The sequence below is a fragment of the Stegostoma tigrinum genome, chromosome 26, assembly GCF_030684315.1.
Source record: "Stegostoma tigrinum isolate sSteTig4 chromosome 26, sSteTig4.hap1, whole genome shotgun sequence".
Taxonomy (NCBI): Eukaryota; Metazoa; Chordata; class Chondrichthyes; order Orectolobiformes; family Stegostomatidae; genus Stegostoma; species Stegostoma tigrinum.
In genome coordinates, this window is record NC_081379.1 from 25824022 (window position 1) to 25839425 (window position 15404).

The following is a 15404-nucleotide window of genomic DNA, read 5'->3' on the forward strand; positions in this document are numbered from 1 at the left end:
TCCTCCGGGTGCTCCGATTTCCTCCCACAGTCCAAAGATGTGCAGGTTAGGTGGATCGGCCATGCTAAATTGCCCATATAGTGTTTAGCGGTGTGTGGGTTATAGGGGGATGGGTCGGGGTGGGCTGCCTCAATGGGCAGTGTGGATTTGTTGGGCCGAAAGGCCTGTTTCCACACTGTAGGTAATCTAATCTAATAAAAACAAGGGATCATATCATGTCATACAGACTGAACCATTTCTGTTTTTAAATCGGCTAGTTTTTGCACTGAAAATAAAATCTAGACGTTTTCCATTAGGCAAAACAAAGTGGGTAATAATTACATAACTGGATATTTTCATTTAAGCAAACTTGTCAATGACATCTTGCATTTCCATCCCTGAGCCTCCATTAACATCATTCAAGGACATAGCTTAAGGCCAAAAGCGCTGATGGGAGTTACTAATTTGTTGAATTGCTTGTTGAGAACAAAACTTTTGTCTCACTGACTAACACATCGTATTGCACCTAACGCAGCAAAACAAGCTACTGGAAAGAATGTGATCAGAGATAACGGGAACTGCAGAGGCTGGAGAATCCAAGACAACAAAGTGTGAAGCTGGATGAACACAGCAGGCCAAGCAGCATCTCAGGAGCACAAAAGCTGACGTTTCAGGCCTAGACCCTTCATCAGAGAGCTCTCTGAGGAAGGGTCTAGGCCCGAAACGTCAGCTTTTGTGCTCCTGAGATGCTGCTTGGCCTGCTGTGTTCATCCAGCTTCACACTTTGTTATACTGGAAAGACTGTCATCTTTGAACAGTTATAGTTATTCGCAATCAATAGTTGGATTTATTCTGTTCTACTGGAAACAAGAGGCACTTAAGTGATCATCCTAACAAAATATCTCCAGGATCTCTAAATAGATAACTTCCATCTATGGATCAGAATAGGTCGTAGAAACTCAAAGTTCCAAATCACACTAAATTTCCTCTTCGAGGTTTCTTCATTGTACTTGGATGTTCAAAGTATTCTATTGGGAAGTATTTTTCAGAATGTATTTATTTTGGGTTTAAAAACAACCAACTACATATGCTGGAGATCGGAAATAAAATCTAAATTCTGGGGAAACTCACCAGCTGTGGAGAGAAAAACAGAGGCATCCTGATGTTTGTGAACACAAGCAGCATTTCTGATTTGTTGAAGCTTAAAGCCTTTCTAACCAAGTAATAATAGATTATTCTGTACTACTGCCAAGATTGATTCAGGCTGAGCTTAAAAGTTGACAAATCACGAGGATTGGATGAAATGGATCTCATGTTGTTGAGTGAGGCAAACGATAAAGTAGCAGGGGAGCTTGCAAAAACTTTCAATTCCTGTAACTTGACTGTGATCATTCATGATGAGAGAGTCTAAACAGTGAGCATCAGCAGGCTATTCATTTAGGGTCGAAATACTACCAGTTCCAACTGCAGTGTCAGCCACACATCACTTGCAAGTACTGCTCAACTAACTGCAAAGAGCAGGAACCCATGTTGATTTAGAGATAAGGTGGTTCATTGTATCCTTGCTAACACCGGATATGACTAGTTAACTCAATGACCGAATCTGGAACATTCTTAGTCTCAACGGCTCAGCAACACTTTGCAGTGAATTTATCCCAGAATCAACAGAATATCTTCAACCAGAATGCGGGCTTGCAAGATTCTACAGTCATAGAGTCACAGATATACAGCACAGAAACATACCCTTTGGTCCAACTCATCCATGCTGACTGGATATCCTAAATTAATCTAGACCCATACCCCTTGAAACCCTTCCGATTCAAAAGCAATCCAGATGCTTTTTAAAATGTTGTAATGGTACCAGCCTCCACCACTTCCTCTGGTAGCTCATTCCACACAGACCCCACCACCCCTCACCCCCACCTCGGTGTGAAAATGTTGTCCCTCTCTTTCTCCCCCCCACATGAAATCTATGCCCTCTAGTTTTGGACTCCTCCATGCCAGGAAACAGGCCTTGACTATTTACCCTATCAATGCCCCTCACGATACTAAAAAATCTCAATAAGGTCACTTCTCTGCCTCTGACACTCTATGGAAAGTAGCACCAGCCTATTCTGCCTGTCGTTATAGCTCAAAGCCTCCAACCCTAGCAACATTCTTGTAAATCTTTTTGGATCCCTTTCAAGTTTCACAACATCCTTCCTAGAGCATGGAGACCAGAATTAAATGCAGTATTCCAATGGTGGCCTAACCAGTGTCCTGGTCAGTCACACCACAGCCTCCCAACTCCTATATTCAATGCACGGACCAATAAAGGCAAGCATACCAAGTGCCTTCTTCACTACCCTGTCTACCTGCAATTCCGCTTTTAAGGAACAATGAACTTGCACCCCAAGGTCTCTTTGTTCAGCATCAATCCCCAGGACCTTACCATTAAGTATGCAAGATCTACCTTGATTTGTCTTCCAAAATGCAGCACCTCATTTACCTAAATTAAACTCCATCAGCCACCCTGAGCTATTAGCCCATGGCCATTCTGAGGAAAATTTCTTCGCTGTCCTCTATACCTCCAATTTTGGTGTCATCTGCAAACTCACTAAGGTTCAAGGAAGTTTGATTAAATCGAGTGACAACAAAATTAAATATCACCTCTGCCTAAAACCGGTTATGACCCTAGACTAGACTGCTAAATTTATGTTATGACCTACTGGGAGCCAGTAGCTTAGTTTAAAACGGAGAGATACAGGGTACTCACTAAAGCCACAAAGATTCCATGGTTTTGAAAAAAATTCACAATTAGAACAGTTGTACAACCTACATACGCGGATAACTTATTTCTAACATCTAGAATTAATATGTGGTTACTATGGGGAACAGATTGAACACCGTACAGCACATATCAAATAACAAATACACAATCAGGACAGATCCCCATAGATTTCTTTGCAATTCCCTAAAAACCTCAACAAATTGGTTGGTCATCAACTCTCAGTAAACTTCAAAAGTGATCAGAATTCTTTACTTTTGGCAATATGGCTTTAAAATCTTTGTTCAAGAGCTGCTTTGTCACTGACTGCCTCAGCAAGAGCTTCTGTTCTGGTCAATCACCCTCCTTCACCAGGTCTAAGCTCCCCCGAACACAAACAGCACACCAGTATGCATTCACAAACTTAATTTCAACTCTCATGCTAAATATACTTGAGCTTGTCCCCCTCAAGCTCCAGCCTTGATTAGTGGCATACAGCAAATACTAGCTGTGGACATTTCAGCAGCCCCCTCTTCAGCTGTACTGACAGATTAATACTCACGGACTCCTTCCAAATCCCCCACTGCTTCTTCTGTACCACAGCCAGCGGCCTTCCCACTTTCTCAGTTCCTCAGGTCAGAGTCCCGACTCAGACACACAGCAGGTCCTTGAACATCTTCCCAAGTAACTGCACAGAACCAGCCAACACTCTGACTCCTCACTGAGTCCCCTGCACAAAAATCTGTGTGTAATTCAGCAGTTTTCCCAGCAGCATTGCTAACTGCAACACTTCTAGTGGAGTCTACACCTTTCTCCAACAAATGTATCCTTTGAACTTCTCTTCAGTAATTCCCCCAAACTGTTTGAAGTGATCTACTGAAAGCTTTGCAATAAGTTCCTTCCCCATTGTTGGGCAAACTGAAACATGCCATCTAGCAACTTTTGAACTACGTACTCCATAAATTCCAATTGCCAGTTATAGATTTCCATCTTGTTCAGTACAAAAAGGATACAAACAAACATTGAATTTCAACACAATTTTCAGAAATTTAGAGTCTATTAGGATGCAAGATGCATGCAAGAATTTTTAAACACTTGGAGTCCAAATACTTTACAAGCTATTATGTTAAATCTTTTGCAACAGCTGAGGAATGAAATGCTAAACGGCTGTCAATTATAAGTGCAGGAGCATTTGCAGTCTTTCTTAAGAACTTACTATTTTGAATTTCATATATTTCATCAATAAGTCCTTCATAGGTCAGTTGCGTTGCCAGGGGCGTTAACAAGTCAACATTTCGGTCAAGTAACAGGAGTTTATCGAAGACAGGTAAAATCTGGTTCTGCGTCCCAGCAAATTCTCTCTTCATTCTTAGCATCATATTTGCCACAAGCTGTGAAGAAACAATAAGGGTTAAAATTATGAAACTGACTGTTCGAGCCAAAACTTCATATTACACATCTTCATTCCTTAACAGACCCCCCAGCTTACTACCAGCCATTGGGAACACATTTGTCTCTAAAGGGACAGTCAAAGCCAATGGCAGCAGATTGCAAACCAGGAACAAATGATGTGGAAACAGGACTTGATTAAATACCAACTGCAGCAGATTGGGCAAGCTTCAAATAACAGACCACATGCAGCTTGGGAAAGAGAGGGAAGGTGACAGCTGTTGGGAGGAACATAGGCCGAGACATTCTGATCATGGTCAGAAATATATCTTTGGATGTCTCCAGGATGGGAGATTCTTAGATGAGGGTTACCTATTACAAACTACTTACGAATTCACAAATCAAGCAGTGAAGAAAATCTTTGTAGAAACCATGCCCACTTTTGCAGCAGTAAGTTGCTGTGTCCTGTGACTTAGATGTCCAACTGTACAACCAGACACTCGGACAGCTCCAGTGAAAAGGCCAGCACACAACTGAGAGGTAGTGTGCCAGGTAGGATAACATGCTGGGGTGCCCCATAAATGAATCTGTGGTTAGGTTCAGTTGGCAGTCAGTCAGGTTCGGCAGAGCTTTATTTTTCTTAAAGGGGAGGGGGTGGGGGGAGAAGAATGGGCAGTGACGAGAAAGTAGTCAGGCCAGCAGATGTCACTTCAGCTCAAGGGTCAGGGCATTTTGACAGATCGGAAGGAATGTCAGCTCTGGGGACTGTCAGGATGGGATGTCATACTGGTAGTGGGGAGTGAATGGTTGGGGTTCTGGTTGAGAGGGTCACTGCCTGGTTGTGAGGAGAGATAACTGGCAGAGCAAGTTGTGGGTTCAGTTTAATACAGTTACCAAAGTAAGAGTAGGTTTTTACTTCTCTCATGTTTCCTGAGTAAATATTAAGCTTAATTGGGTTGGAACTCTCTGAATTCCCACAGGGTTTATTGTGTCAGGGATTCCACATGGTCCTGACACACAATTCCACTGTGTTTCAACAACTTTCTGAACATCTGTTCAGAGCCAACTCCAAGCCTGTTTCCTGAAAACTCACAAATGGACCTTTTGTAAGTCTCACTGCAAGATACATTCTCTCATTCCTGTGAACGAACAGTATTTTCCATAGCAGTCATATTCAAAGGGGACCTGAGAGGCAGCCTTTTCAACACAGAGGGTGGTTTGTATGTGAAATGAACTGCCAGAGGATGTGGTAAATACAGTTACAGTTACAACATTTAAGAGATATTTGGATACGTACATAAATTGGAAAGGTTTAGAAAGCATGGACTAAGTGCAGGCAAATGGGACTAAGTTAGTTTGGGAAACTTGGATGGCATGGACAAGTTGGACCGAAGGGTCTGTTTCTATGCTCTGTGACTCTATGACAAGAAAGAGCATGAAAACATCCATCCAGTAGAGTTTGAACCTACCCGTGCACATTCACCCTTCCCAAATATCTGTGGGATGGTTCCATACAAAGCTTGCAGAGTCATCAGTCCTTTGGCAACACTGAATAAGACGGTCTGGTCATTTTCTAGATAACACTCCTATTTGCAAATAACAAAACGTTAAGAGCCTTGCTTTACAAAAAAAACAAACAACAATAAACTAGATTAGCTATTTATACATTTCACTGGGCTCCTAGAAACAGTATAAACTTAGGTTTTAACATTAAAAGGAAAGAAATGGCCCCATCTGTAAATGTACCAATATACCAAACATTGGAAAATGTTAGCATAGTATGCATTGCAAATTATTGAAATGTACATTATCAAATGTCTGAGATAATGTGAGAACATTAGGTTCCCAAGCAAAGCTAGGCAGACATGGATGGTAGATGTTGAATCAGAACACTAACTGTCCATATAGCTTGAAGACAGATATGGTGCATGCTTCTGTTCATCCATGGATCATAGCAGATCTGAGGATACCATCAGAAGTGGTCCTGGAGCAATATGCAAAAGCTCTAGCTAGTGTCTAGGTTTCTCCACATCTCCCCCAAAAAAAAATCAAAATAAAAATATCATTTTTCCCCTCCTGCTTCTCCCTAGCATGGTGATGTATGATACAAATAATTCTGTAAACACAGTGGGTCTTCTGACACCTCGCTGTCAACTATTTATTCATGCGTGTGTACAGTGTTGGCGGGTTACTCAAACAGGTACACTACCTTTAGTTTTAACAAAGGGTTAACATTCTAGACATTCGAAATTTCATCAACTCTCAAAAGGCAACTTTTAAAAAACAGCAACTAGGGCCTTCTTCTGGCATAGTAGTGGTAATGGTCCTACTCATGAACTGGGAGGCCTGGGTTCAAATGCCACCTGCTTCTGAGCAGGTAGATTGGAAAAATAGTTCAATAAGCAGCCAAAGTCAAGCGCAACTTTATCACACTTCAGCATGAGTGGTTAATATAACAGCTGGCCCTTTGTATTAAACTGTACTGTTAGTAAAGCTCTAGTTTATTTAGAAAACAAATCCACTTGTCCAGCTGCTGTAAATGAAAGTGAAGACTGAGGAGGAAAATGCTACAAATATGGAATAAATTGTAAAACTGGAATTCTTGAATATATTATGGGAGAATTCAAAGAACAAATTACTAATTTAATCGCTCCAAGAAAAATCCATCGCAAACTTTGAAAGACAGAAGGAACTGCAACACTGGGCAAATAATTGCGTGTTTATACATCTTTCTTGCAATTACATTAATCTAAATTTTGTGATGTTAGTAGCCATGAACACTGAAAAGTTCAGCACTGCTGACATACAGAAAAATACTGCAAATACTGGTGCAGACTCTCAAGAGTCAAACATTGGGCTCTAATCTTGAACTGTTGATTGACCTTCAAAAGCTGCTTCTATCAAGAGGCCAGTACACTGCCACACTATCAATTCCCCAGTGTTTAAATGTTTAGTTTAGGTTGCATTAACAATTCTAAAGAAACAATAAAATGCTGAATGCACACACTAACTTATGTTTTCTTATGTTTTCTAGGTACGCATTACTTTGAGCTCTGGACACTGCTCAGCCAATTCTTCTCCTCTTATGCCCTGTGTTTCTGAACTAAAAGAAAGAAAGAAAAGTGTCTACCTTTGTTGAAAAATTAGGGCAAATTGTAACTTGGCAGTAAAATTCAGCTTGAGTGATTATAAATACTTTGTAGGAATAATCAGAAAATGGCTGATATAAATAATATATTCTGTGCATAACAACAAAAGTGTTGAACTTAGCACAATTTTTACATCCTTTTCAATCATGTTGGTTTCAAGTACGAATTCTAATCATGATTGCAAAGTTATTGCATGAAAGACAAACTTCAAAACTACAGGCAAATAAAGTATTGGTATTCAGTATATTGCCATATTTCAGTAGCGGTCAAATAAAAATAAAGTCATTCTTAAAGAACAGTATACTTTTAAAGCATGTGTTTAAACCTCAGAAGTTAAAATTCGGATGTTAAACAATTCATAGCTAATGTAGCAACGATGTTTATTTAACATGGGAGAGCTGACTTCTCAGAAACCATTTTACATTTTCAGTTCCCAAAAGGAATTATTGGTTCATGTTGCTCTGGAGATACAACTATGGAAACTTTCTACTCAGTTTAACAAATAATTATGAAAAATAGTTTCTATTTGAGATCAAAGCATACAACTTGGACAGTGAAGTCCCTGGCAGGTCTCAAATAGAAGGATTGTGAATGCTGTACTTGTTTTCTGAAAGCACTGTATCTTAGTGATATAATAAGAATTATAAATCCTAGCTTTTGCTTCTTCTACACGGTTGAGGATTTGGTGAAGGGGATGTGGGGAAGATGGTTTCAGGTGCAGCTGCAGTCCAGAAAGACGGAGATAGATTTGTGTGCTACTCGTGAAGTGGGGAGAAGCGGACAGAATTCACTTTATGGAAACAAGAACAGAAATTGCTGGACCAACAGCAGGTCTGGCAGCATATGTGGAGAGAAAGCAAAGTTTACAGTTCAGGTCCAGTGACCCTTTTTCAGAACTGAATTTGTGTTTTCTCATTTCCAACATAGACAGTTCTTAGCGATTTTTTTAAAAACAAAAGTACTGTTTACTCTTTTCTCTCATTGTTTTATGTATTTCAAGTTAAAGGATTCAATGAGGACCCAGAACATTTGTTCAAAATCAAAGCAATATGTCCAAGATGACCCCAGAGGCAGTGTAAGTTTGTTGAAGAATTTAAAAGTTTCAAACTGTTTAAAATTATTTAAATCATAATACGCTCTTGTTTTTGAGCTGAAGACTGACCTAAGGGAACATATTTTCAGCTGAAAGAGATTAGGGGGCACAACTTCACCTCAGAACATACTTTGCTGGTTGTCTCAACTGGGGACCATGCTGCAGCAAGAAGGTGAAATCACACTGCATTCAACAAACTACTTCTCAGAACAGTCAGTGGCTCGTGACCCAGTTTCAGCACTAACTGCAAAACGTGGGTCTTTGGCTCCTAGCTTTTACACCTAATCTTGTACATTAGGCTCAAGTGCTAAATTCCATCCGAACAGGCATCACAACTGAACCCAATAGCAATGGCCATTGTACAGAGTGCATATATTACCACATGTAATGCAATCAGAAGCCATTCAGAACACACTGTGGAAAATATAACTGGTTTATCTAATCAAGTAAACAATACAAAAAGCCTAAATTGCAACAAGTTCATTTGGACAGAGATCTGTTGTGCAATACTTAAGGTAAAACTTAAGACATTGCAATGGAAAGAAGGTGATAACCAGTTACCCTAAATGCACTTTCAGCTTCCATGGACATTAGATCACTATCAAATGGAATTAAATCCAGGCTGTACTCTTCTATATGGGTGAAGTGGACCAATAATCCTTGTTCTTTTAGTCGCTGTTCACAAAGGAGACTTCGACGAGGAAGGAACAGAATATGGAAATCTCTGTGAGGACCATGATGTTTGTGTTCGCTAAAATAAAAAAGAAATTGAGATTTAATGCCTCCAGGTAATACCTCACAACATTCAGAGCCAAACTAAGCTGAATTTCAAGTCTCATTTCTACCACTCTGGTTTCATATTCTTATTTTCCTGTGGCAAGTGACTGTGCCTTACCAGTTACTTTAAAGATTAATTACATCTAGGGATATTTAATCCAGTCTCAAATCAAAAAGGGTGGGAAAACACAGTACTCGTACCATTGCTTAGAGTATGTAAACCTAGTATGTTGTGTGCCTAATCTGAAGAAGGGTCCAGACCTGAAATGTCAGCTTTCCTGCTTCTCTGATGCTGCTTGGCCTGCTGTGTTCATCCAGCTCTACACCTTAGTATCTCAGATTCTCCAGTATCGGCAGTTTCTACCATCTCTAATATTAAAACATATGTGCAGATTTCTTTCTAAACACAGCTAATGAGTTCAGCTCTTATTCTCTAGTTTTCATACTGTACAATCATTGAATAAGCGATTACCCTAAAACTTTGGGGATTCAGTTAGAAACTAAAAGATGGTGATTCAGTTACAACAATAATTTAATCACTATTACACCAGTATTTAAACCAGACAGTGATTATTTTCCAGGTCATTTTTCTAGTAATGGAAAAAGTTCATAGGCCAGCAGTTCCAACAACTGACTATTCAACTTGATAAAAAGGGCAGAAACAGATATTTTCCTTTCAGATGCAGCATCCTCTAGAGAGGTGCACAATGCACTGAAAAAGCAGCCAGGATGCGTGCTATCTGGTATTTCTTTACATCTTTATGTAACAAAAAACTTTGAAATGACCGGCTTATAGAGGTAACCGTTAAATCTGATGGGAAACAATCAAAACAGTTTAAACATTTGTCCTTGGCTGCACAGAGATCAGACCACCAATCTGGAGTACAGTACTCGTTTTAACACCTTACACTAACTGATAGAAAAACAATATGAAAAATTCTAAATAAAAGATAATTAGTTTAAAACTTAAGATCACATACCAACGAATATTATCAGCAATAATATCCATTAATTCCAATCTAGGCCTCACAAAGAAAATTATGTTTTTGACTTCAGCTGGAGGTATACGCCCTTCCTTCAGGGTAAACATTTTATCAACTTCATGTTCCTGAAAGAGTATTAAACATCAGTATTGCTGTAAGTATTATAACCTTCAAGACTGAAGAGAAAAGCTACATCAAACACCTCGGAAAAACAGACTAGTTCTTAAAATCCTGTAAATAAATCTGTTCGGAGGTGGATATTACATTAAAAATTCAAGATCTTTGTTAGAAAGAAAAAAATGTTACACACCCAAACAAACAGATTCTCAGAATTGCTCAAATATTTAGTGGCACCGTTATCTTCATAGCATAACATATAATCTGCGATAATAAAGTGTGGAGCTGGATGAACGCAGAGGCCAAGCAGTATCTGAGGAACAGGAAAGCTGACAATTTGGGCCTAGATCCTTCATCAGAAAAGGGGGATGGGGAGAGGGGTCTGAAATAAATAGGGAGAGAGGGGGAGGCGGATCAAAGGTGGATAGAGGAGAAGATAGGTGGACAGGAGACAGATAAGTTACAAGACAGTTGCAGTGGGAGAGAGATCCCGAGGTTTGTCCAGAGGGAGGAGGGTAACTTCTTCAGGTTAGGCATCTCTGGAAGAGACTTTGCAGTGTGACCTCACTGGGAGGCCTAACCTGAAGAAGTTACCCTCCTCCCTCCAGAGGAATCTCAGGGGATCTCTCTTCCACTGCAACTCTCTTGTAAGTTGTCTGTGTCTCTCTACCTATCTTCGCCTCTATCCAACTTCGATCCGCCTCCCCCTCTCTCCCTATTTATTTCAGACCCGTCTCCCCATTCCCCTTTTCTGATGAAGGGTCCAGGCCCGAATCGTCAGCTTTCTTGTTCCTAAGATGCTGCTTGGCCGGCTATGTTCATCCAGCTCCACACTTTATTATCTCAGATTCTCCAGCATCTGCAGTTCCCATTATCTCTGATACAATCTGCTGAAGCTATGTTTCAAAATAAGTTCCTGCAATGCTGAATATTTCTTAGTTATTCCAAATTGTTTATTTTGTAGAAAACATGTCATCTATGCAAAACTTATATTATAGAGTGAAGACAGGTTAGCTTCCAATCTCAATCAACTACCTCGATAATGAATTTTCTTTGGAAAATAAGTCAAGAAAATGTAATTTTATTTCTTAGCATTAAACATATCAATGAGGGTGTTTTCTCGCTCACCGGTTCGATTTTGATCAGACATTTCGTCACCATGCTAGGTGACATCATCAGTGGAGTCTCTGGTGAAGTGGTGTTCTACTCTGCTGAATTTATACAGCACTCACCATCATGGTGAGTAGTGTCATTGTTGGTTTTGATCTGTATGGGTTTGTATATGGGGTCCAATTCTGTACTTTGGGTTACTTTGTCACAAGCCAAACATAGCCACGCACAGGAATTCCTAGAGACATGGTTCTGCACTCCTACTTCATTGGGCCCCACATAGATCAAAACCAGAAATGACAATACTCATCATAACGGACCAGACTGTATAAATTCCGAGTGGAGTACAATAACATCACCTCACTGGAGGGTCCACTGATGATGTCACTGAGCATGTTGAGAAATGTCTGAACAAAAAACAAGCTAGCCAGGTAAGCAAGTCAACAACCTCATCCATAACCCAAGCTACAGATCTTTGCCAAAACTTTAAAAGACATAGCAATATTGGTCATTCAAATTGCCCAAAATGTAGCAAACAAACGAGCAGTCATTTACCTTTAATAGGGAATATTGAGCAATCAATCCAAATGGTCCAGTAAGATACTCATCCCAAACTATTGCCTATGTGAGAAAAACAGACAGCTAACCAAATGCCAGAAAGTCACAAGGTCCAGTATTCTCAAATGGTCTTGTACCTTCACTTGGAGCATTGAGATAAACCACCTCCAACAATATTCAGCTATCAGTAACTTAGGAAGTAGAGAAAACAGACATTTAAAGTGTAAACTCATTCCTATTTTGAAAAATTTCAGGACATTAGGACGTGGGCATTGCTGGCAAGATTTACATTTATTGCTCATCCTTAGGCGATTTGGAATGTGATATGAAAAAAAAAGTGCTTTTCTAGACCATTTTGAAAGGACATTGAAAAGTTAACCACAATGGTGTAGTACTGGACTAAGATATAGGCCAGATCAGGTTAAGACAGCAGGATTCTTTCCCTGAAAGAACACTGTGAATTAGCCTTGGTTTAAAATTATGAAGTATCAAAAATGTTTTGACCATTACACCTCTGAAATCAGGATAAAAATGTTGAGTTCTTGTCCTTTGCACACTAGGGCATCTGGTACAATTGCAAAGTTTTATAGTCTAAGGATAGGAGGTCAAATAAGGCAACTGTACAATTTACACATGATTCTCACAAAAACTATTTCATCATTATTTCCAGTTTAAAGAATGAGAAGCACAAGGAAACAACTATATTTTAAGAATACCAAAAAATACCATATTGTACTATGTTCCAGCATCCTTCTTCATTAAGCTAATTTTTGGAATCTTGTAGCAGGAAATGTTCCAGATTTTCAGAACAGTGATAGACCACTCAACAACCAAAAAAGCAAAGAGACATCTTAAGGGGTCGTTGTGTCATTTCTTATTTCAGCTCCTTTGTTTTCTGAACTATTTGAAAGCATTCTAACGTGCAGTTGCAGAAAAATAATTACTGTCTGAACAAAGAGGTATTATGCCACATTTGTTAAAAGTAACATCAGATGAGACAAAAAAAGTGTGTTTACACTAGATTTTTATCTACCTGAAGAGATAAAGTTAACAGGTTGTTCTGATATTCAATACAGTAAAGATTAACTGTGACTCAAAATAAACAGAATTTTAAGAAAGTGGCATAAAGGAAAAGAGATAATGCAATACTAAATATTAAACCATATGACTTTGCTCACACTTTTGAACTAAAACATAAAGACTCTTTAGGCTTAGAAAGCTTATAGTGCTATATTCAATGAACCAGACACCACCCATCAGGTGAGCACTTTACGAAGATTTCACAAATATATCCATCATCTTTGTAGGTGTAAAGATGTCAGTTAAAATTGAACCATTGACAAAATTTATTGCTGCTCTGAAGTAATGTGAGCATGACTAAATTAATAACAAGTCATTGTGACATAAATGAACATATCGTGTTGCAACACAGTAACTAGAGAAAAACAAAAAAAAAATCAATTTACAGATACTGGAACTTTAGCACAGCAGAAATGTCATGGCAAAACAAAAATCATACAAAAACAGATGACTGCCAATAAATTCCATTCAATCTACAAACCTCACCATGAGCTTTCAGTCATTTGCCATTTTTAAACCTCCCACTTTGAACTTCCAATCCTGGACCACCAATACTGTCCTATAAAGTTCCAATGCTTCTCATCTTTCAGTTCACAGCTTTACAATTTTCTAAATTCAATACCCGAGTTCAATGATTTCATATCATAAGCACAACTCCATAATTTTTTTAGGAAGATGCTGTATTGGTTTTGCTGTTGACATATACAGCTCCATCATCTCATATTGTACTTATTTACTGTCCCGCTAACACTCACTTCTGTTTGTACCATTATTGCATGTCCTTTACCAGTCCTGCCTTCCAACCTAACATAGACTTCCCCATGCTACTGGTCTAAAGCCTACTATTTCTTTAGCATGCTCTACTTATTACACATACAGCCATGCAAGTTGGAGCAATAACTTTGCTTTTCTTCCTACATCAAGTGATATTTCCCATTTACACCTTAGGTTCCAACTTGGCTTCTTTTTAAATATGGGGATGGCAGCAGGAAGGAAGGGAAAAGGCACAAGTTTCAAACTAAGGGCTAAAAGAATCAACAGATCAACCTAGTGGTGTGGTACGAAAGAAATATACAAAAACATTAGGATTGAGTAAAATTTTGTGAAAGAATGCAAACACAGAATCTTGTTTTAAGGCATCTTAATTTCTTAATTCTACTTCTGAGAAAGTCAATTTTAGTCTTGTGACAAATGTATATCATGCATTTTTATTTACTTCACATTTGAGGAAGCTGACTCAACCAATAAATCAGCTTATGATATAAACTGTTTTGTGGATTTATTTAGGAGGGAAGAAAGATCAAGAATACAACTGTTTGACAACATTACAAATTCATTTCCTGAAGAACGGAAACCGTAACAAGAAAAACGGTGCTCTGTCAAAAAAAAAATCAATAACGCTTCATAAAAACAGAATCCTTAAAAACATTAGGAAAAATTAATTACTCCATGAATAGGTGTCCACCATGAACGTTGCACACCCATCTTCCTAAAGTTGAGCAATTGTTCAGTTCAGTATTCTCATAATAAAGCAGACTGTTAACAGATTTCTCAGGATTAATTGACACAGGATCGAGGGTTTCAATATTGCAACAGGTTCACTTGCCCCTAAAGATTACAGGGGCCGAGATGGATTGGGGTGGTCCTCTTCCCCCCAGGGTTTCGGGGGTTAATTTTGGAAAGGACCACCTTGCCCCAGAGCAGTTAATGCTTGGAAGGGCCCCCTACGCCGGGAGTTGAGATGGGCCAAGGGAGCTATCCTCCTCTCCGGGAAGGGTTCAATTTTGGACAGGGCCGACCTATCCTTTATCCCGAGGGGGAGGGGTCCGGAGAACTGAGTTTTCAGGAATCGGACTGCTCCCGCGAGTATCGAGCACTCTAAATCCTCCCCCCCCCCCAGACCTTGCTGCCTTCACATTTATCCAGAAATTCGCGCAGCTCCTTGCGGGCCGCCTCTCGCAAGTTGTTAAGAACCACTCTTCCGTAACTGAGGTGCGCTGCCATCTTGAGCCGGGTCATGTGACACGGCGGGCACCGCCCCACGTGACCTGAGCTGTCCATCACGGGCGTGTAACCGTGTTCTGTTGGAGTTGCTGCGCTTATGTACTGAGGTCTCGGTCAATCTAACTCAATTCACCAATAACTAACGAACGCTGTATATACCTGTTACTACACAGGGAACGCATGTAAAATACTAACTCAACAGTGTTGCTTTTTGCATAAACGCTATTTAAAATTGAGGACTAATTTTGGTTCCATTCCAGTTATCTGAGTCACAACATCACGACAAACGTCCCCATCCCAAAATCTCACACAATTCATTTGGGAAGAGAAGCTTAAAATTAAATTGAAGTGTCAGTGCAACCATCACTAAACAAATTCAAGTTTTATGTTTTGATAATACATGGGAATTTAAGGAACTC

The 15404-nt window shown here is 39.5% G+C and overlaps 1 protein-coding gene across 1 annotated transcript in view; it reads right to left on the reverse strand.

Annotated features, from left to right (window-relative positions):
* The window catches only part of vps33a (VPS33A core subunit of CORVET and HOPS complexes), a 35247-nt gene extending 20247 nt beyond the window's left edge, over positions 1–15000 (reverse strand). The window contains exons 1-6 of the mRNA XM_048556327.2: positions 14884–15000; positions 11899–11964; positions 10114–10241; positions 8918–9107; positions 5584–5700; positions 3942–4116 (exon numbers count right to left, since the gene is read on the reverse strand). Of these exons, the coding sequence (XP_048412284.1) occupies positions 3942–4116; positions 5584–5700; positions 8918–9107; positions 10114–10241; positions 11899–11964; positions 14884–15000 (793 nt within the window). The remainder of the gene's footprint in view (positions 1–3941; positions 4117–5583; positions 5701–8917; positions 9108–10113; positions 10242–11898; positions 11965–14883) is intronic.
* Between the last annotated feature and the right edge of the window lie 404 nt (positions 15001–15404).